Source organism: Pseudonaja textilis, chromosome 13 (genome assembly GCF_049901715.1).
Source record: "Pseudonaja textilis isolate UNSWEBS1 chromosome 13, rPseTex1.2, whole genome shotgun sequence".
Lineage (NCBI taxonomy): Eukaryota > Metazoa > Chordata > Lepidosauria > Squamata > Elapidae > Pseudonaja > Pseudonaja textilis.
Window position 1 is genome coordinate 14,751,535 of NC_142002.1, and position 22,257 is coordinate 14,773,791.

Here is a 22,257-nt window from a genome sequence, read left to right on the forward strand (position 1 = left end):
AAAAATGGACGGACTGTCCTCATGATTTTTCTTATATGTATCCATAACCGTGTTTATACTTATACCTTGCTTGACAAAACAAAAATAAAGCGAGAGAGGAAGGGATAAAAATAGACGTACAACAGCGATCAGACAGACAGATAGACAGACAGATGATAGATAGAAACAGAGAGAAGGAGAGGAGAGTTAAGCGCAGTTTCTCTCCTCTCTCCCCCTTCTTCCATTCCTTTCATTCCTTTAATTCTTTTCCGCCCAACCTTCCGGCGGCGGGCGGGCGGCCGCTTTGATCTCCTTCCCGCGCGCGACCCCGAGAGGGTTTTCCCAGGGAGGGCTGGCAGGAGGGCGCGCGGGGGCGCGCTTTGCCCTCGCCCTCCTCCCGGGCTTCCCTCGCGCGCCGCGCGCTCCCCGTCTTCTCCTTCTTCTTCTTCTTCTTCTCCGCCTCCGCTGCTGCTGCTGCTGTTGCTGCTGCTTCCACGAGAGCGCGCGCCGGGCCGCTGGCCAGCTCGCCCGCCTGCCTTGCCTGCAAAGAGGCTTCCCTTCTCCGCTGCTGTTACTGCTGCTGCTTCCTTCCTGGGGTGGCGGGGCGAGATCTGAAAGGCAGGCGGGCCTGGCCGGGTCGTAGCCCTCCCTTCCTCCTCCTCCTCCTCCTCCTCCTCTCTCTCTCTCCCCCTCTCTCTTTGCGCACAGGAGGAGCGGAGCAAGCCAGGGAGCCCTGCCCGGCTGCTGCCTGGCTGGCTGGCTGGCTGGCCAGCGAGGCCGGGCGTGATGCATCTGCACCAGGTGCTCACCGGAGCCGTCAACCCGGGCGACAACTGCTACTCGGTGGGCAGCGTCGATGACACCCCGTTCACGGTAAGGGCGCGGGGAGGGAAGAGGCGAGGCCAGCCGGCAATCCCGAGGCCCCCAGGAGGAAGAGGAGGAGGAGGAGGGGAGAGGGGGCCAAGAGATTGATGATTAACCGATGAATCGCTTGGAGGGGAGGGGAATTGAGGGGGCTCTTTCGCTGCCCGCTTGGCGAGAGCGCCGCGCCAGGCTTTCCCTGCAAGGCTGCGCTCCAGGGCCGGGCAGCGTTTTGCACCAAGCAGCACCAACAGCATCATCATTCGGGAGTTGGGGGGTGAGGGGGTGGGGAGAGGGAGGGGAAGCTCGGGAGGTGCTGGACCAGCTTTACTTCGCCTCCTCTCCCCTCCCTTTCCCGGGACACACGGAGGAGTACACGGTACGGCCAACGCACCCCTCCGTGGGCATCTGCGCAGGCGTGGGGGGGTGCAATGTTGCCTGCGTACGGAGATTGAAGGTGCGCGCCTCCCTGGGTGCCACTGTGTCAAGATGTGTGCACCCCCGGAGTCTTCGTGTTCGAGTCAAGTAAATTGTCAAAAGAAAAAAAATAAGTCCCTCGTCTGTCCGAAAATTGGCCTTCTGTGGATGAATAGGCCACTTTCCCTTTACTTGCAGATCAGGGGATGTTAGTATGGGGTATGCAAGAGGAAAATTGTACATGGATGTGTATTTAGGTGGGAGAAGTGAGGCTGTGCAAACAGGGTGTGTGTGTGTGTATACACACCTTCATATGTTGGGGGCAAGAGAGAAAATGCATGCTGCTGTATTTGTAAATAACACATTATTGGCTCTACAGAAAACGTGGTTAAATTTTTTTCCCATCCCAAGAGATTTACCCTGAGTGTGCTTTTGTGTGTTGTGTGGATTTGGGGGGCAGGGGGAGGAAATGGGGTGATCGGAGAAAGGCGTTTGCTCTACTGCTACTCAGGGAAAAGGTGGAATAATTTGGGAAGGTGGCAAAAGTGTTGACAAAAGTCATATTCTCTCCCAGCTCTACCTGACTCTGTGGTTTCTTCCCTAAACCCCAAAAACTTTAACCTTAGACTGTCTACTATGGACCTCACCCCTTTCCTAAGAGGTCTGTTCATAAGCGCACCAACGTGCCTACTACCATCCCTGTCCTATTGTTTCTTTTTATTTTTCTTATATGTATCCATTTCATGTATTCATGACTATGTTTATACTTATACCTCTTATCTTATAACCGCTTGACTCAATAAATAAAATAAAATAAGTTATCAAATGCCAAAAAGTACACTCCACTCCTTCGGATATCTGGACATGGTAGTTTTGAAAAGACAAGGCCGAACGGGTCTCAGCCCTAGAGAGAGTGGCTGCTGATGCTATGCGTGTCTTGTGATCTTTCTCCCCAAACAGGAATCACTATCTTTAGATAAGGAAAGGTAAATATACCTGTAGATTGAAAAGGAGTCCTGGTGAACACTTCTTTGTGGGCCAAATTTGCATAGAGCAGATAAGGCAGGATTTCCAGTTTTCAAAACCTATTGGCCAAGAGGCATTGAGGCTAATAAGAGCAGAAACCAGATAGTGCTAGGTTTATTTATTTGGTTGTTTTGTTAGCTTGTATTCTGCCCTTATTACTTTTTCCCAACAACTCAAAGCAGTGAACATACCCAATACATCTTCTTCTTCCTATCTTCAGCAGCAACCCAACCCCAAGGTGGCTTGGACCGAGAGAGAATGTATGTGCCAAAGTCACCCAGCTGGCTTTCCTGTCTTAAGGTGGGACTAGAACTCACCATCTGCTGGTGATGGGCCCAGGGTCACCCACCTGGCTTTCATGGCTAAGGTGGGACTAGAACTCACTGCCTCCTGGTGATTGGCCCAAAGTCACCCAACCAGTTTTCATGCCTAAGGCAGGACTAAAACTCACCATCTCCTGGTGATGGACCCAAACTCACCCAGTTGGCTTTCGTGCCTAAGGTGGGACTAGAATTCACAGTCTCCCACTTTCTAGCCTGGTGCCTTAACCATGAGACCAAACTCGATTGGATTCCCTGATTCAGAGATGTTAAGTTACAAGGCCTTCTCTGTATGTGTTTCTAATGCAACAAGGATCCTAAGACACATGTGCTAGATCAAGGGTCTTCAAACTTGGCAAGTTTAAGACTTGTGGACTTCAACTCCCAGAATTCCTGAGTTAACATGACTGGAGGAGGAATTCTGGGAGTTGAAGTCCCCAAGTCTTAAAGCTGTCGAGTTTGAAGACCCCTGTGCTAGATGGTTATGACACCTAGCCAGCCTTGATTGTTTTCAATGCTAAGTAGGTTCAGCCTTGGTTGGTGTTTGAATGGGGACCACATGAAAAATCCATGGCTGTAGCTAGATTGAAAAAGAAAAAAACAAATTTAGCCAAATGGCAGACCACTTCTGTCTTATTGCCAAGATGATACAGAGACAGGTCGAGACAGGTTGAGTTCGACTGGAAAAAGTTATAACTGGGGCAAGATTATTATATATTTAAAAGTGTCACATTACTCACAATAGAGAAATGGTAGGTGAAGGTGAAGGACCTTGCTGAGATGGTTAACTTGGCTTCCTTGATTAGAGAGAAGGCAATATTTACAGTTATGACTGTCTGGAAACCTTTTATAGATATTTTGCACATAACAGAACAAAAATACTGTTGTGGTTTTGATGATTAGGAAGGAAAAATTGACAATTAGAAGAAAGTGAAGCTTTCTTGCAATCATAGAGATAACTTTTTAAATTTCATTTATATTTGCTGCAAAGAAAATCAGAAGGTTCTTCTTTCTGTTTACGTTTTTATTTCTGCACATTTGTGTTTTTCTTTTCTTTTGTTTTTTTCACCCTGTGTTAGTTCGCATTGATCTTTATGATCTCTTTAAAACTTTTAATAACGTTTATATTTTTAAAAGTGGGAAAAGATAACGTGCATCCACATACATCAAAATATAAAGGTGTTTTCCTAACTGCAGTAACATTCTGTCGCTTTTAAATCTCGCCTAAAATGCAGCCTTGTTTTGTTTTAGTCTCTGTGGTGTTTACTTGAGTTTTTATTCTGAGTTGGTCTGAGAGCTTTTTGCTTGTAGAAGAAAAGAGTGTATCTGAGAAATAATCAAATGTGTACTTCTGACCCTTCATTTAATAACAGGATCTAGGAGAATAGGAAGGATTTCACTTATTTATTGAAGAAACGGCTTAATTCTGATTCTATAAAAAGATTTTGGCCTCTTTCCTAATGAAGCTATTTGGTTGCGAACATCTCAAAGGCCTCTTTTCCTTGATTGTGGATAAGCTGTTTCTGTGTGGTATAAAATGGGATATTAATATTCCTTTCTAAAAAATGAAATGAAAAGGAAGGCAAAACCCACTCTGAACAACTTCCCAACAAGCTTGGCTTCTAAGTATTTACCAATTTGTAGAGTTATACCACCAAGAGCAGCTTTTAGAATAGTGTTTTTCGATTTCAGGAAGTTTAAGAGATGTGGACTTCAACTCCCAGAATTCACCAACCAGCCTGAGAATTCCAGGAGTTGGTGAATTCTGGGAGTTGAGAAACACAACCTCAAAGGGTGAAACAGGACTATCTTGATGTAGAAAGTCTCTACTACTAGTTGTCCAAACTATGCAGAATATAGTTTTCATCGCTAAGTCAACCTGAGTCCCTGTTGATTCATCTTTTTAGGATTTCAGGAGAGCAATGTCTTTAAGAGTCATTCATCAAAGCCACGGCCATACTCTTGGAGACAGAAGAGAAACAAATCACAAATTCCTTCTCCCCCCCTTTTTTTTTTTTTTGCTGCTATGCAGTTCTCTTGACTTCTAAAGATACTGGAGGTCACTACCAAGTTGGACATTCCTTGGCCACTTGTGCCAGCCGATGTCATCTCTTCTAATGCAGGGACCTTCAGCTCCAGTTCCAGAGGTGGTCTTCAGCAGGTTCTGACCGGTTCTGGAGGACCGGTAGAGGAAATTTTGAGTAGTTCACAGAACCGGCAAATACCACCTCTGACTGGCCCCGCCAATCCCATCTATTCTCTGCCTCCCATTGAGTCCCAACTGATTGGCTGGGTCTTCTTTGCTTGCCCTGCACAGGAGAACGAAGCTGAAAAGTAGGTTAGTGGGGTGGGGAGGGAATGGGGATTTTGCAATAGCCTTCTCTCTGGAGTGGGTTGGGAGCAGAGATTTTACAGTAGATTTTACCTTCCCCTGCCATGGCCACCAAGCCACACCTATCAAGCCATGCCCACAGAACCGGTAGTAAACAATTTTGAATCCCACCACTGTCCAGTTCATAATATAAATGAACAGCATTGTGTAGATGCTGGTAGTTCTCTCTCTCTCCTCTCTCTCTCTTTCTCCTTCTCCCTCTCTCTCTCTCTTTTTTTTTCCTCCCTTGCTGGCATGAATGCTTTCCCACATTTTTATCAGATCAAAATGGGTAGGCTCTATTGCAGCTCCAGATGGTGGATGGGATGACGATTTGCGAACAGCCGGCCAGGAGCTGGGAATGATGAGACATCAACTGCGTCTCATCTCTTATTCTTAGCCTCAGTGTCATAGGTTCATGAGACATCTTGGCTAAAGAACAGGAAGTGGTGTGAGGTCTTGGTTGGTCAGAAAGTGTAAAGCTAATTATGACACCGATATAATCCGTTGAACCAGAAAGGATAATGCTGTTGATTAAAGTCTTTGGGTGACTGTTCTCTTTCAGTAATACTATTTTTATTTTATTTGCTTTCTTGGGTTTGATAGCAATTATTATTTCTGTGCAGCACGCCATTTCTAGCAACAGAAATTGGGTCTTCTGATGCTACTGAAGCTGCAGGTCCTAGATGTTTAAATTTTACACTGGGCTAAAGGTCAGAATGCACAAGGTATTAAAATAAGAGATGTAGGGCACACGTGGTACTCAACTTAGTTTCTTCTAAAGATGGTGGACATCCGTTCCATCAATGATGACCTAGCATTAAGCCCCATGATCTACAAATGTATTTATTTTAATGCCCAGGTGTTTGTCATAAGCCAGAGTGACATCAGAACGACAGCCAAAATTACATCACTGCACAAATAGCAATGTGGTAGTACAGCCAGGGGTGATTCTACCAGTTCGCACCTATTCACTAGAACCGGTTGTTAACATTCTAAGCAGTTCGGAGAACCGGTTGTTAGAAGAAATTACAGGGCTAATCCTGTAAGGAAGGCAGGAAGGAAACATTCTGGAGTTGCTTACAGAAACTGTCTCTTTCTTAACCCTTATTACATTCTTGGCAGGACTAGACTTCCTGTCTCAGGAACCTCTCTAGGGTTTTTATCCCCTCCTTTGCTGGTACCTTGCTTGTGTGGAGTGACCATTTAAAGTTACAATGGCACTGAAAAAAGTGACTTATGACTATTTTTCACACTTACGACTGTTGCAGCATCCCCACAGTCATGAGAGGCCAGGCGAGGAGATGCATGCCTCGATATGAGTGATATTAAGTTAGCCATGCTCAGCCAATAACATGACCACCAAGCCATGTCCACCCCAGTCACATGACCACCAAGCCACGCCCACCACCTAAGCCACACCCACATAACCAGTTGTTAAAAATTTTGAATCCCACCCCTGAGTACAGCTGATGCAAGCATATAAGTCAGATCATTTGCAAAATGAAATCATGTTTTGTTTTGTTTTTCAATATTTTGTATCCCATCTTTATCAAGACAATGACCATACCTAATATTCCTTCCTCCTCCTATTCTCCCCACCCCAACAAACCCCTTCAGGTGAGTTGGACTCAGAGAGAGTGACCAGCCCAAGGTCATCCAGCCGGTTTTTCATATCTTAAGGTGGGACTAGAACTCCCAGTTTCTAGCCTGGTGCCTTAACTACCAAATTAAACTGGCTCTATTTCCCACACTGCTGCCAGAACAGTAGTTCCAAACTTGTGAGACTTGTTTGAACCCTACATACGGTTGATGATATCTCTAGGAACATGTTTCGTTGAAAACACCTGATGATCTAGTTCTTTGGAGAAGCAAGTTCATATTTGCATATAAAGTCTGCACAGTCATTGAATTTGGATCTGGCCAACAAAGTGCCACTCAAAACCGGAAGGGATGGTTCCGTAACACAGCCTAATTTGCATGAAAATTGATGATGAACTTCAGAAGTCATGCAAGTTCTTTGAAAACTAGTCTGGGCGCAATCCTGGAATATCTGAATAATTAAACCCATGGCAACTAAAGAAACAGTAGAAAGACCTTAAGGGAAGTCAGCAGCTAAACTCCTGTTAACTTTCTTTTCTTGTTTTCTTTGTTTCTTGTAAGCTTTAGTTTTCTTATTTTCTAGGTCAAGGGTCTTCAAATTTGACAAGTTTAAAACTTGTGGACTTCAAATCCCAGAATTCCTGAGCTAACATGACTGGAGGAGGAATTCTGGGAGTTGAAGTCCACAAGCCTTAAAGCTGTCAAGTTTGGAATAGATAGATAGAGAAAGAGATAAAGAGAGATAGAGTAGAGTAGAGTAGAGTAGAGTAGAATAGAATAGAATAGAATAGAATAGAATAGAATAGAATAGAATAGAATAGAATAGGGAGGGTAGGTAGATAGATAAAGAGAGGTAGAATAGACAGAGAAAGAGATAGGATAGGATAGGATAGGATAGGATAGGATAGGATAGGATAGGATAGGATAGGATAGATGGATAGATAGATAGATAGATAGATAGATAGATAGATAGATAGATAGATAGACAGACAGACAGACAGACAGACAGACAGACAGACAGACAGAATACAGCAAGGGTCTTCAAACCTGGCAAGTTTAAGATTTGTGGTCTGCAACTCCCAGAATTCCTGAGCTAACATGACTGGAGGAGGAATTCCAGGAGTTGAAGTCCATAAGTCTTAAAGCTGTCAAGTTTGAAGACTCCTGTTCTAGGTTCTTCTTTGTACAGGTAGTCCTCAACTTACAACAGTTCACTTAGTGACTGTCCAAAGTTACAATGGCATTGAAAAAAAGTGACTTATGACCATTTTTCAGAGTTACGCCCTTTGTAGCATCCCCATGGTCACGTGATCAAAATCCAGACGCTTGGCACCTGGTTCATACTTATGACAGTTGCAGCTTCCTGGGCTATGGTCCCCTTTTGTGACCTTCTGACAAGCAAAGCCAATGGGAAAGCCAGATTCACTTAACAACCGGGTGACTGATTCACTTAACGACTGTGGCAAGAAATTTGGGGCTCAGCTGTGGTCATATGTCGAGGGCCACCTGTACTTGCCTCAGATCTAGTTGGGGACACCCAGTCCACTCCATCTATTCTAACCGCCATTCCTTTGTGAACCCAGAGATGATGGAAAGCAGGGGCAGAAATAGACACCAGTTGCCCATACACCTTGGTCTATGTCAGTGGTGGCTAACCTTTTTAGGCTCCTGTGCCAAAAATTGTGCGCACGCTTGCACACTCGCACACTCGCACTTGTGTGCCAGCACCCAGAAAGCAATGTGAGCCCCCCCACGCCCCTACACATGTGCGCGTAATTCCCACCCACCCCCGCTGTCCCCTTACCTGCACTGCACCTCACAGCTGATTTTCGGCTGGTTTGAGGCCTTTTTCGGCCTCCCAAAGGCTTGAGGAAGGCTTCTGCAGGCCGAAAGTTAGCCCCATTTTGTCATGTCCGGTATTTTCAGAAAAAACAGGAAGTGATGAAATGGGCCTAGTTTTCGGCCTGCAGAAGCCTTCCTCAAGACTTTGGGAGGCTGAAAAAGGCCTCAAATTAGCCAAAAATTAGCTGTGATGCATGCGCATGCTCAGTGAGGTAAGTTTGCCTGCAGCTTGTGCACTGGCACAAATGGCTCTGCGTGCCACCTGTGGCACGAGTGCCATAGGTTCACCATCACGGGAATATCTGATGACCTGGAGGCAACACAGCAGATAATCAGTAGGAGTCCCTTTATTAGCACCAACTTTGCCCCCAATGTCCAGGTTACTTTCTGGCTGGAGAAAAACTCTCCCAGGACCAGCCTTTGACTGCGAAGAATTAAGTCCAAAACATGGTCAACACAAACTGTAACTTCTAAGTCCAGTCAAGCCAAACTGAAGTCATTAGTTTGGCAGAGCAGGAGCAAGAATTCTAGACATGAAGGCATGGCAAAACTCATATGGTTGGGAAGACACCAGGAACACAGATAAGCAACGACAACACAAGATCAAGTCACATCTGCTCCCAGCAGCTGCTGCAGTCAGCATTCAGTTCTTATAAACTTTCATTCCCAGGTGTGGCTAATGAAGGGAATCAGGGCCCTTTCCTCCCCCATAAGCCATGCAACCCACGTTGCTCTCTTCTGCGTTCCTCCCTGCATGCCCTAGGATGAAGAGGGGGTGGGTGGGCAGGCCTGGGGCTTCCTTTGAACTCCCTCTCCTTTGTTCTGAATCTCCACTGCTCTGCCCAGCCTCTTCCACAGCCAACGGAGCCACACTCCCACTCCCTGTCAGCTGTTCGTCTTCCTCCTCGGATTCAGACTCTGACAGGGGCATGACACTCCAGGTGTACATGAGCTGCCAAGTCAATGCCCTGCTTTGTGAAGTGATTTGGGTGTGAGTGTTATTTTCTCAACTGTTTGAAGACAGCTAGGGATCACTTGCAATGGTATTTGCTTCCAACTGAGGTTTATCGGCATTATAATTTTGTCGGTTGCGTAATATCTATTCTCTGCCTTGAATCCTACAAGTCACTCTGGGATTGTTTACAAAAAGTAGCGTACACCATCAGCAAGAATAGAAACAACGGAAGAAAAAGTATCTTTCGTATTGAAAACGATAGCAACAATGCTTTGGAACATCGATGTGTTTGGCATCTGAGAAACCTCTGAAGAAGTCTTAACTTGTGTCGGGGTCAAGAGAGGATCTGGTGTCTGTATTATTTAAGACGTGGTGTCCTTGGGGGCCTCATATTTTATTTATAGCTACTATCCGTGATGCAGTTTAGACTGGGGAATTGAAACTTCCCAGCAGAAAACAATTCATTTCAGTGTTGTGGCCAGGAAAACTGCACAGGTGTGAGACACTGGGAGTCCAATCCAATTCAAAGACACATTTACTTTTTCTTCACCCCCACAGGCCATCACTCTGCTAAACAGATAATTCCCACAACAGTGTCAAACTATTTATTAAGACTATTACTATTATTCTTCTCATCTTTCGTATTACCTACTGTATCTCCTCCTACTTATGACTATAACCTTGTTGCTTGTACCTTTATGATTTATATTGTTTATTTAGTTTCCTAGTGTGATTTTGATTGCTTATTTAGTATCCTGTGACTATCACTAAGTGTTGTATCTTAGGATTCTTGATGAATGTATTTTTATGTACACTAAGAGCTTATGCACCAAAGACAAATTCCTTGTGTACCCAATCACACTTGGCCAATAAGGAATTATATTCTATTCTACTCTACTCTACTCTTATTCCTTATTCTATTCTTATTCCCTATTCTACTCTACTCTAGTCTGATTCCTTATTCTATTCTTTACTCTACTCTACTCTAATTCCTTATTCTATTCTTATTCTCTACTCTACTCTTATTCCTTATTCTATTCTTATTCTCTACTCTACTCTACTCTTATTCCTTATTCTATTCTTATTCCCTATTCTACTCTACTCTAGTCTGATTCCTTATTCTATTCTTATTCTCTACTCTACTCTACTCTAATTCCTTATTCTATTCTTATTCCCTATTCTACTCTACTCTAGTCTGATTCCTTATTCTATTCTTATTCTCTACTCTATTCTACTCTACTCTACTCTACTCTAATTCTTTATTCTATTCTTATTCCCTATTCTATTCTTTAAGAGAAAGCACAGTCATAGCAATTGGTAGTGGAAAGCCAATGTTAGTTGACCCTGAAAGGCTAAACCTATACAATATATGACTGGAAGGCCAGCTGGGAAGGTTGCAACTTATTCTGTGCAGTCATAAAAACATCCCAGGAAAATGCAACAGTACATCACCTCTATAATGCCACCCGTAAAAAAAAACTGATTGTGGTCACGGAACCCCAGGAGTTGAGCTCAGCTCAAGAACGTCAGCTCAAGAAAGTCCTCAACCCAATGACTATAATTGGGATCAGAACTTCCGTTGCTAAGCGAGGCACTTGTTAAGTGAGTTCCACCTGCTAGTACAACCTTTTTTGCTGCAGTCATTAAAGAAGTCGACCCAGTCATTAAGTGAATCACGCGGTCATTTAGCAAATCTGGCTTCCCCCGCCCCCGACTTTGCTTGTTAGAAGCTGGCTGGGAAGGTCTTTAGATTAACAGAGTTGGAAAGGACCTTGTGACCCTGGAAAGGTCATATAGTCCACCACCACCCGCCCAAGCAGGAGACCCTACACCATTTCTGATAGATGGCAATCCAGTCTTTTCTTGAAAGCTTCCAGTGATGAAGCTCCCACAACTTCTGAAGGCAATTTCTGTTCCATGTTCTCACTGTCAGAAAGTTTCTCCTTATTTCCAGGTTGAATCTCTCCTTGTTCAGTTTCTATTCATTATTCCTTGTCTGGCTCTCAGATGCCTTGGAAAATACCTTAATACCCCTTCCTCTCTGTGCCAACTCTTCAAGTATTGGGGCACTGATCTCATGTCTCCCCTGGTCCTTTTCTTCACTAGACTAACCAGGCCAAGTTCCTGCAACCGTTCATCGTATGTTTTAACCTCCAGCCCCCTAGTCATCCTGGTTGCTCTTCTCTGCACTTTTTCTAGAGTCTCAGCCTCTTTTTTTAATAGAGTGGTGACCAAAAACTGGATGCAGTATTCTAGGTCACCAGACACCAATTTTAATCACGTGGCCACGGGGAGGGTGCAAACGGTTGTAAGTGCAAGGACGTAGGTCATCGGTCATTATTTTAATCGGGGGCCCAACTGTACCTTTTACTAAATGTGGAGCAGTCTCCATCCTTGAATAGGGGAGGTTTTTGTTCCCCAAGCTTTTTGCAAAATGTCATTTATTTTCCCGCTGCCTCTGAAGATCCTGCAAGTCATTCTGCTTTTTCTGGCAGCTTGCAAATTCCATCTCATTTTTCAACTGGCACTAAATCTGCGTGGGTGGTTACGAGGCTTTGTACTTTGGGCTTCTGCAAAGCTGTTTGCGGTCTGCAGTCACTGCCTACTGGTATTGTGAGGGTTGCAGGAACAGAACTTGGTTTTCTTCGCTGCTTCTGTTCTTTTCCAAACACCTTTAAGTTTCTTTTCCTACCTCCTCTGCCTATGAACCAAAATATATTAGCGGTCTTGCTATTAAAATGCAAAGAACCTGAACAGAGTAGGAAGAACGAACGTGATGTTTCACGAATCCTTAGAACTTCCTGCAACTATGCAAATGTTTTGATTTTTTTTAAACTCTTTTTTTTTTAATTGCCTTTGCATACAATGCAAAATGTATTAAAGGCTATAATTCCCAAACCCGGTTGCCCTTAAGGTGCAATCAACAAGTATTGCTTTTCTAACTTACTGTACAGCATTAAAGTCCAGAAGATTATATTTGTTTTGATTCAGTTTTAATGGTTAGAAGCTTAGCCGGCATTAGCAAATATTCAGTTTTGGTCACCACGATGTAAGAGAGATGTTGAGACTCTAGAAAGGGTGCAGAGAAGAGCAACAAAGATGATGAGGGGACTGGGGACTAAAACATATGAAGAATGGTTGCAGGGACTGGGTACGTCTAGTCTAGTGAAGAGGGTTGACATGATAGCAGCATCCCAATGTCTCAGGGCTTCCACAGAGAAGAGGGAGTCAAGCTATTCTCCAAAGCACCTTAAAGGCAGGACAAGAAGCAACGGGTGGAGACTAATCAAGGAGAGAAACAATCTAGAACTAAGGAGAAATTTTCTGAGTTACAACAGTAACAGTTCCAATTAGTGGAACAACTTGCATCCAGAAGTTATGAATGCTCCAACACTGGAAGTTTTTAAGAAGAGGTTGGATAACCATTTGTCTGAAATGGTATAGGGTTTCCTGCCCAAGCAAGGGGTTGGACTAGAAGACCTCCAAGGTCCCTTCCAACTCTGTTATTCTATTCTATTCCTATTCCTATTCCTATTCTGTTCTGTTCTGTTCTATTCTATTCTATTCTATTCTATTCTATTCTATTCTATTCTATTCTATTCTATTCTATCTTTTTTTTCCCCTGCTTCTTCTGTAGCGTGGCTTAAATATAACCAGACCCACTCTTTAAAATACCCTCTGCAGATAAGGACCATGTTGATAATAACTCAGAATAGGCAAGCCAGAAAATTGTCAACAGAAGCAGAATGTTTTCGGCCTGAAAAATGACATTGCTTGCAGTTCAAGGCTAGGCAAACAGTTGCATAGTCCAGACGTTTTGATTTTAATGCCTGTCAACGTGGCTGATAGCAAAGGATTGTGGGTATTGTAGTCTTTTACGACCTCTTCTGTGGACAAAGATGCCTGCCTCTATAGAGTCTGCATGGAAATTACTTAATCAGATATCATAAATCAGTCTCGTTCTGTCTTAAAAGCGCTGGGGTAAGTCGGACCTAGGAAATCAGATTGGTATAGTGGTTAAGGCATCAGGCAAGAAACCAGGAGATTGTGAGTTGTAGTCCTACCATGGGCACAAAGTCAGATGGGTGACCTTGAGCCAGTCACTTTCTCTCAGCCCTAGGAAGGAGGCAATGGCAACACTTCTGAAAAACCTCACCCAGAATATTACAGGAACTTATGCAGTCTCCAAGAATTAGACACAATTCAATGTAAGGAAGGAAAAAAAAAAAAATACATTGGGCTTAATTTTTGCTGATTTACTTCGCTGGTTCTGCCAAGGAATAGCAGCCCCTTTGACTCAAAAGGGGTCATAGAACAGGCATTAGAAGCGTTGAGTGAAGTTTAAGAAGAACAATAGAGTTAAACATTTTTAATCCCTTATAGTACAATATTCTTAGCAGAGGTTGCGTTATTAAAAAAAAAACAGGTTGCGTTTTACAAACCCTGGAGGTGTATTAAAGCAACAGCATTCTTGGTGCAGGGAAACATTGGCTCGGTGGCTAAGATGCTGAGCTTGTCAATCAGAAAGGTCGGCAGTTCGGCGGTTCGAATCCCTAGCGCCGCGTAACGGAGTGAGCTCCCGTTCGTTGTCCCAGCTTCTGCCAACCTAGCAGTTCAAAAACATGTTTAAAAATGCAAGTTGGAAAATAGGGACCACTTTGGTGGGAAGGTAACAGCGTTCTGTGCGCCTTCAGTGTTTAGTCACGCTGGCCATATGACCACGGAGACGTCTTCGGACAGCGCTGGCTCTTCAGTTTTGTAATGGAGATGAGCACTGGTGCCCACTAGAGCTGGAAAAGACTAGCACGTATGTGTGAGGGGAACCTTTACCTTTGCCTATTCTTTGTGCATCTAATATTTAAGAGCCTTACAAGGAACTAAATTAAATTTATGCCCTTCTCACCAGGTCTTTTTCAAGCAAATATAGACAAGAAGTTTCTTTCTCTCTTCCTTTTGTACATTTCTTGTAGGCTTATGGCTCTGGGTGCGATATTGTCATCTTGGCCAACGACTTCGAATGCGTGCAAATTATTCCTGGTGCTAAGCATGGAAACATCCAGGTCAGCTGTGTGGAATGTTCCCAGCAAGGCAGGGTAAGAGATTTGAAATCTTGAGGTGTTGTCGTGCTGTTAAAAAGCAGTCCTGTTTTTAAATGTCAAGGTTGAAGCTTGCAGCGAAAGTTCCACCCTGTTTAAAAAGAAGATAATTCATTTCTGGGTTGAATCGCTCGTTGGTGGTAGGATTGTTAGAAAAATATTGAGAGATGCTTTCTTCTTTCTTTTCTTTTCCTCAGTGTCATATATTGTGGGTTTAAATGCAGATTCGCTTTTTGCTTTTTCTTCCCTCCTCAGATTGCTGCGTCTTATGGAAACACTGTGTGTATTTTTGAGCCCCTGGGGGTAAATTCTCATAAGAGAAATTGTGTAAGTATTATGTGGTTTCCGTTGTCCTTTTTACCTTCCGCTGCTCATGGATTATTTCTTTCCCAATGTTGTTTTTAAGATTAGAACTACATATTTCGCAGCCAGCTCTTATGCTTAGCTTTTTTTTGGTCTGAAAAGTAATACTTTCAAGATCCTAAGTGCATATTTGAGTTGACCTGCTTCCGAATTTTTTTCTCCAACTTCCCCGATACTTTCTTTCCAACCAGGACCTTATATAAAATCTAAAACCATCTCACATGCTGGTTTGGAAGCAAAGCTGAGAAGTAGAAGGGAAAACAGGTGGGAAGAAGCAGAATAAAGGGTCATGAGCCACAGTGGCGCAGTGGTTAGAATGCAGTACTGCAAGCTACTTCTGCTGACTGCTGGCTGCCTGCAATTTGGCAGTTCGAATCTCACCAAGCTCAAAGGTTGACTCATCCTTCCATCAATCCAAGGTCGGTAAAATGAGGACCCAGCTTGTTGGGGGCAAGAGGCTGACTCTGTAAACTGCTTAGAGAGGGCTGTAAAGCAATATATAAGTGCTATTGCTATTACAGGTAGTTTTCATTTAATGAATACTTATTCAGTGACCATCTGAAACTACAAAGTACTGACGGTTGATTCCACTGATTGGCAGCTGTTGCAGTATCTCTGTGATCATGTGACCATGATCTGGGTGCTTAGCAACCAACTTGAAAGTACTGTATATCATAGCATCCCTCATCATTTGTGGCCTTCATTGCCAGTTTGCAATAAGCAGTGAGGAGGCTAGCAGGAAGTTGCAAATCATCACTATGTGACATCATGCTTAACAAAGGTGCAGGATTTGTTTAATAATGGCAACAGGAACTGCTGTCATTAAGTGGCACAATCAGGTGACATTGTACTCTATGATTGTTGCTTAGCAATGGACATTCCCGTCCCAATTGCCATCGTTAAATGAGGATTACTGCATACCTACATTGCGTGGCTGTTACAACCTCTAGGAAGATGCATTGGACTTTCACTCCCTTGAGCCTTTGGTCATAATCCCTTACGAAAGTTGAACTTCAGCGCATGAGCTGTGAAAGCTCCATTACGACATGTCAGCTGCCAAGTGAAGTTGGCTGTAGTAAAAGGTCTAGAGACATGAGAAGTCTGGAGTAAGGAGGTATTAGAACTTCCACCTGGCTATTGCTCCAGACCCAGAATGTTTGTGAAACTGATCCATCTGATCTAAGATGAGCGCTAAAGATTTCTCCATGTTGTTAGGGTCATAATCATCATTGATTAAGTCACGCCATTGATCAGTCTACATTACTTTGGGTAACATAATAGCCTATGAGATTTTATTCAACAGGTCATTGCAACACTATCAAAAAACGCTGAACATTGAATAGATAGATAAATGGGTAGGTTTTTCCCACTCTAATCACAGAACCTTACAAAACCAGGATATAATAAAATTTGCAACCAGAAACAATTTTATGTGGGCATTCTTACCGTAACTTCTCTACAATGAAGAGAATGCCTGTCCTTAAAGGTAATATTCTTGTAATCATCTTTTTTGTGCCCAGGAATGTGTCTCTTTTCTCTCTGCGTATGACTTTTCTATGCAAATCTTTAATTTCACTCCTCCTAATTAAGCAATGGGGCATCGAGCTAATTTTCTCCGCCTTTTTCTTGATGTATTAAGAATTAGCTATTCATGGAGAACAGCAGGAGTGTAGACATGTTTTTTTCGGCTTGTTTTTTTTAAAAAATCTCAGAGCTGTGATTGCGTTCCATTTCCAAAGGTGCTTAATTTGCAGATGTGGTTGGCATCCATTATTAGCACTGAAGCGTTCTCTTGGCCAACAGTGTGATTGCTTCATTCTATCCACCAAATTTAGTCCAAAAAAAAAAGGAATGACGTCTGATATCATTCGTTCTCTCCGATGATTAATTTTTGCCCTTGTCTCACAGCAACTCAAGTGTCAATGGCAGAAAACTGGACAATTTTTCCTCACTTCCATGACCTTCAACTTGGCATGGGATCCTCAAGGTAACGAGGTGTGAATGCGGTCACGTCTCCAGGTGTGTAGAAGTGTAGAGTTAATCTAGGGCAGGGGTCTCCAACCTTGGCAACTTGAAGACTTTTCTGGCTGAGGAACTCTGGGAGTTGAAGTTCACAAGTCTTAAAGTTGCCAAGGTTGGAGACCCTTGATCTAGGGTGTCACCTTTAGGGGAAAATATTTTGATTCCCATAGTGTAGAAGACAATAAGAGTCAAAAGCTCATTCAGGACTCCATTATGTATATGTTTTGGGGCTTGATACAATCGTGAGACTAATCCATTAATTATACTATCCACCTTGTACTGTTAACAAAGTAGACTGTGATCCACGAAGGGCTGTACACATATGGTAGCTTTTCTGGAGCCTCAAATTAATTTGAGGGTGCCATATAGAGACCTCTTAATGTGAGCCAGGAATTGCAAGCATAAAAGCTCAGAAGCACAGGCTATTTTGAGTGAGACCATATTTGAAACACCAAGAGTCATTTCCTCTTTTGGGGAGACAACTTTTTCCACTTCCGGCAATGCACAAACCACACCTCAAATATTCACATGGAGGCCGGTTTGGAGGAAGCACCAAGTTTCATAGAGAAACTACTGTGTTGCTGATTTTCTTTGAGAACAATGAACAGGGGAGGCTCACGTGGTTAGTACATTGGCCTGACAATTGTCAAGCTCATGTTTGAGACACGGTTGATCCTGCGGGACGGGGGGAGCTCCTGTCACTCGCTCCAGCTCCTGCCAACCCAGCAATTCGAAAGTGAGTGACTGTGAGTAGATGGATAGGTACCAGTTCAAGGGAAGCTAAATGGGGACGTGAAAGGAGCCCCCAGTGGGTACCCCCAGGGCAACGGTGATGTCACCAGCTTTCCACTTGGAAGCACTTCGGAGCTACCAACGGGAATGTATTAAGTAATATTGCAAACAACGATAACCAAACCACTTCCTGTGTTAGTAGAATTATTTTCTCTGTGGAAATGTATTTATTTTTTTCCCAGTATATTTTTTTTCCTCCCATATTATCCCAAGCTATATCAGATAAGCAGGCTGTTGTAGAAGCTGACTGTTGTCTTTAAAATGTTCTTTGCTCCTAGGGAATCGCTTGCTCACTGCAACAGATAATTTGCAGCTGTGGGCTCCTCCTGCCAAGGATGTGTTGGAAGAAGAAGACGAGGAAGGAGAAGACCCCAACCTCGGGGTCAAAGATGAGAAAATCCACCCTGTTCTAAATGATTGGAAATGCATCTGGCAGTGCAGGTAAGGAAAACAAAAACAGCAATTAGCTTCAGGAAACATTTGTGTCTTTAGCTTACTAGCGATCCAGTCATCCAGATGGGATTCCAGATTTGTTGCTAAAAAAACCCAGTTCAGGATAGTAAAAAAACATTGATAGGAAGTGTTGCCGTTCCTCCTAACGACTGTTACTGATCGTTGATATAAGTCTGTTCCTGAACTGTTTCTGATACTGGACTTTGATACTTGGATTATCTCTGAACTGAAAACCGACTGCTTTACCTGTGAATGACTTGGAATACTTATTTTGGAATTTGCTTTATTGGAAGTAAAAACCTACATTTACTGTACAGTGTATTTGTGTGCTGTGTGTGTGTTATTTTTCACTACTCTCACTACGTCGCCCTGTATGCGCTCATTCTCCTGACGAGGAATTACCTCAGCAACCATTTCCCAGTGCATTTCAAATTGCAAAGGGTTTTCTTCCAGAACGAGGCTATTTTAAAAACCTCAGCTTCTTCAGAAAGCCAAAAAGTTCAAACACGCTGCAGGAACTTCTCTATCCATGAGCCGTGGTGGCGCAGTGGTTAGAATGCAGTATTGCAGGTTAACTCTGCCGACTGCCAGCAGTTCGATCCTGACTGGCTCGAGGTTGACTCGGCCTTCCCATCCTTCCGAGGTCAGTAAAATGAAGAGAAGAGCCAGATTGTTGTGGACAATGTGCCGACTCTGTAAACCGCTCAGAAAGTGCTGTAAAGAACTATGGAGAGGTATATGAGTCTAAGTGCTATTGCTATTTCCAGTCCTGTTAAAACTAGAGTTTGTGAGGAACTCCAACCTTCCCAGCAAAGAGTTGGGAGCCATAAGTTTTAAGAGACTCTGTTTTAGTGGGGGAAAAGGAGGGAGGAGAAGCTATGCCTGGCTTCTTGGGGTTTTTATGTCAGCTGTTTGCTTTTTAAGAGGGAAGAAAAGGTACTTGATTAAACAAAAAAAGAAGTCAGTAGTGCTCCTTTTCAGACTGCTAAACCATGGAGAACTTGGCCCCAATTGTATATTTAATCTTAGTTTGTTAAATAAAGCACAGTTAGGTGTAGCTTCGTACAGATCTCTCAGTACTGTTTGACTGACAAGGTGTCCAAATTGCCAAAGGAACAAAGGCACTGTAACTATTCTACCGAGCCACCCAAAAAGATTTAGGCTATATTCAACTTTGGCGATGTAATTAGTTTTTTAAAAAATGCATCATGTTGGGCAGCAATTAATTCTGTGTGGATAACAAGATTTTGAGTGTCCATGACAACAGCCTGACATGGATAACCTACCTTGACATTGTAAAGCTTTGCAATATTTATAGCAATAGCGATTTGAAACAGCGATAGCCTTTGTAGTTGAGAATTGCCTTTTTGGTTGTTCTTTAGGACGGCAGTTTCTGTCCACTTGATGGAGTGGTCGCTGGATGGCGAATATTTTGCAACAGCTGGGAAGGTAAAGAGCTTTTTTTTTTTTAAAAAAAAAAGATTTATTCCTGTTTTCAATCAGTCGGATTCTGAAGTATATTAATTGTGATCAGTAAAATGAATGAAAAACTGCTGGTGACTTTCTACCACTACACCATAGAGTACCTTAACTTATTGATATAAAGGGAGGAAGTCAATGCTTTCTTTTTTCTTTCCATCTATGCGAACATTCATGGGTAACCCATAAGCGTTGCGATTAAATAACTCAAGTGGATGTTCTTGGGAGCCGAGTTCTACTTTGGCCAGAGAACATTTCCACTCTAATTGCTGTTACTGCTACTCACTTCATCTGACTTACCCTGGAGGTTGTGGCAATTAGCTTGGATAGATAATGCAGGTTTAAATGTAAAAAAAAAAAAGTAAATTTGATTTTTTTTTTCCAATGCAAAAAAAAATGTAAAAGAAAATGACCCTCGATGGTGAAATGTAGAAGACCACTAATAAGGCCAAAACATTGATCTTCTGGCTTGAAGAGGAAGTCACTTTTTTGTAAGAGAATGGGGAACTTCCTGACGCATTCTAATGCAACCATGCATGATACATATATGATCAGTCAAATTCCTGAACTTCCTTCCTCCTCAGATCCTTCCTCTCAGATGGTTCAATTGAGAACCAAACACCGAGAAGCCACTAGTGGCAGATCATTTGTGGCTCCCTTGATTTGTATCTGCCTAGATGTGGTTTCTTCATGTCTGTTATCTACAACCAGAATAGGTTGAGCCCAATGGCTGATCGCTTCCCGTCTGCCAGTCACGTTTGATTAGTCAGGTTCTTTTTGAAGGCAAGCACTTTCCTTTTGTTGTGTTTGGGGGGTCTGCTTTATTAGCTAGAGGTTCTTTAGAACAGGGGTCTCCAACCTTGGCAACTTTAAGCCTGGAGGACTTCAACTCCCAGAATTCCCCAGCCAGCAAAGCTTTGATTTGCTGGCTGGGGAATTCTGGGAGTTGAAGTCCTCCAGGCTTAAAGTTGCCAAGGTTGGAGACCCCTGCTTTAGAACATTGTCATTTGCCAATAATGGTTTAAGTTTGGAGAGTATAAGGTTTTCCAGGGGCTGCACCAGCATGGCAAGTCAACACTGGTACAAGCCAGAACTTGTTTGAAGGAAATGTCCAAGGACCACCAATACTTGAAATGGGTACTTTAAGCTTCGGCAAGCCAAAAGCACTCATGTTGCACCATAGCCTGCTTCTAATTTAAAAAAAAAATACAGACAAACAAGGGCTACACTCTTAGACACAGCTATTCTGAAGCTGAGGGTGAAAGGAAGAAGAGGAAGAGAAGGAGACAGCAAGGTGGATAGAATGCAGAATTCAGCATAACAGTGTTGGAAGGGACCTTGGAGGTCTTCTAGTCCAACCCACTGCTTAGGCAGGAAACCCTACAACACTTCAGACAAATGGTTATCTAATCTCTTCTTAAAAACTTCCAGTGTTGGAGCATTTACAACCTCTGGAGGCAAGTTGTTCTACTGATTAATTGCTCTAACTGTTAGGAAACTTCTCCTTAGTTCTAGATAGTTTTTTTCCTTGATTAGTTGTTCCCCATTGCTTCTTGTCCTGCCTTCAGGTGCTTTGGTAGATTTGGTTACAGTGGCAATGGAAACCCTTGGAAAAGCCAAAGAGCTAGACATGGGACAGGTCATGCTGGGGAAAATCTTTGCTGTCACTATGTAAGGACTCCAACAGAGCAGACACAAAAACAATGACCTATTTGTTCATCTAAACATGCTTCGCCATAAGTTAGACCTGCTATGGGGCCGCAGAGGAAATAACCCCACCAAGTTTTCTCTTGTTCTTCCTTTCCTCCTACAATATAGCACCTGTTTTGGGATGAAGAGAGATGCTGAACGACTAAAAGCATCAAGAAGAAGGCTGGTCTCCATTCTTCTGCCTCTTTGCAGTGTTGCTTCCACACAGCTCTCACAAGACTTCGAAGTGCAAATGACCTTTCCCCTATTTTGTTTTCTTCAGGATGACTGCCTCTTAAAAGTCTGGTATCCCATGATGGGTTGGAAATCGTCTCTACGTCCCCAAGAGGGAGATGAAACCAAAAAAACATCTGCCTCGACCCACTTTGCATTTGTCTACCTTTCGCATCCCCGGGCAGTGACGGGGTTTTCATGGCGACACACTAGCAAGTTTATGCCCAGGTTAGCGTCAGCCTTGGAAACCATTCCTTTCTGCATGCAACTCTAAAAGACCAGAGACATATTTTATGAGTTGACACCCGCCACGGATGGCGATCTGACGTGGTCTTTCTCTGTGCTTGTTCTCCTCAGGGGATCTGTTTGCAACGTGCTCCTGACTTCGTGTCAGGATGGTGTTTGCAGGCTGTGGGTGGAGACGTTGTTGCCCGAAGATACGCTTTTGGGAGAGCAGATCTGTGAGACCAGCACGTCAAGCATCGGTTCCAGCACCAGCTTCTCGCATTCAGGAAGGCACAAAGACAACATTCAGCATGCTTTGGAAGTATGATGAACAAAAGAATTGGGTGTCAGATGCTCCCTTTTATTTATCTGGAATTAACATCATCTCTCAGTAGCAGAGATTCAAAATCAGCAATGTCAGAATCTATTAAAGTATCTGTCTGTCCATGTGTCTGTCTGTCTGTCTTCCTTCCTTCCTTCCTTCCTTCCTTCCTTCCTTCCTTCCTTCCTTCCTTCCTTCTGCTATAACTT

At 43.4% G+C, this 22,257-nt stretch overlaps 1 protein-coding gene across 1 annotated transcript in view; it reads left to right on the forward strand.

Annotated features, from left to right (window-relative positions):
- The first annotated feature begins 482 nt into the window (after nucleotides 1-482).
- The window catches only part of DMXL2 (Dmx like 2), an 81,435-nt gene continuing 59,660 nt past the window's right edge, over nucleotides 483-22,257 (forward strand). The window contains 8 exon segments of the mRNA XM_087941888.1: nucleotides 483-852; nucleotides 14,344-14,466; nucleotides 14,725-14,796; nucleotides 16,741-16,819; nucleotides 17,925-18,087; nucleotides 19,482-19,548; nucleotides 21,551-21,729; nucleotides 21,859-22,048. Coding sequence (XP_087798014.1) covers nucleotides 766-852; nucleotides 14,344-14,466; nucleotides 14,725-14,796; nucleotides 16,741-16,819; nucleotides 17,925-18,087; nucleotides 19,482-19,548; nucleotides 21,551-21,729; nucleotides 21,859-22,048 — 960 coding nt within the window. The 5' untranslated portion in view covers nucleotides 483-765.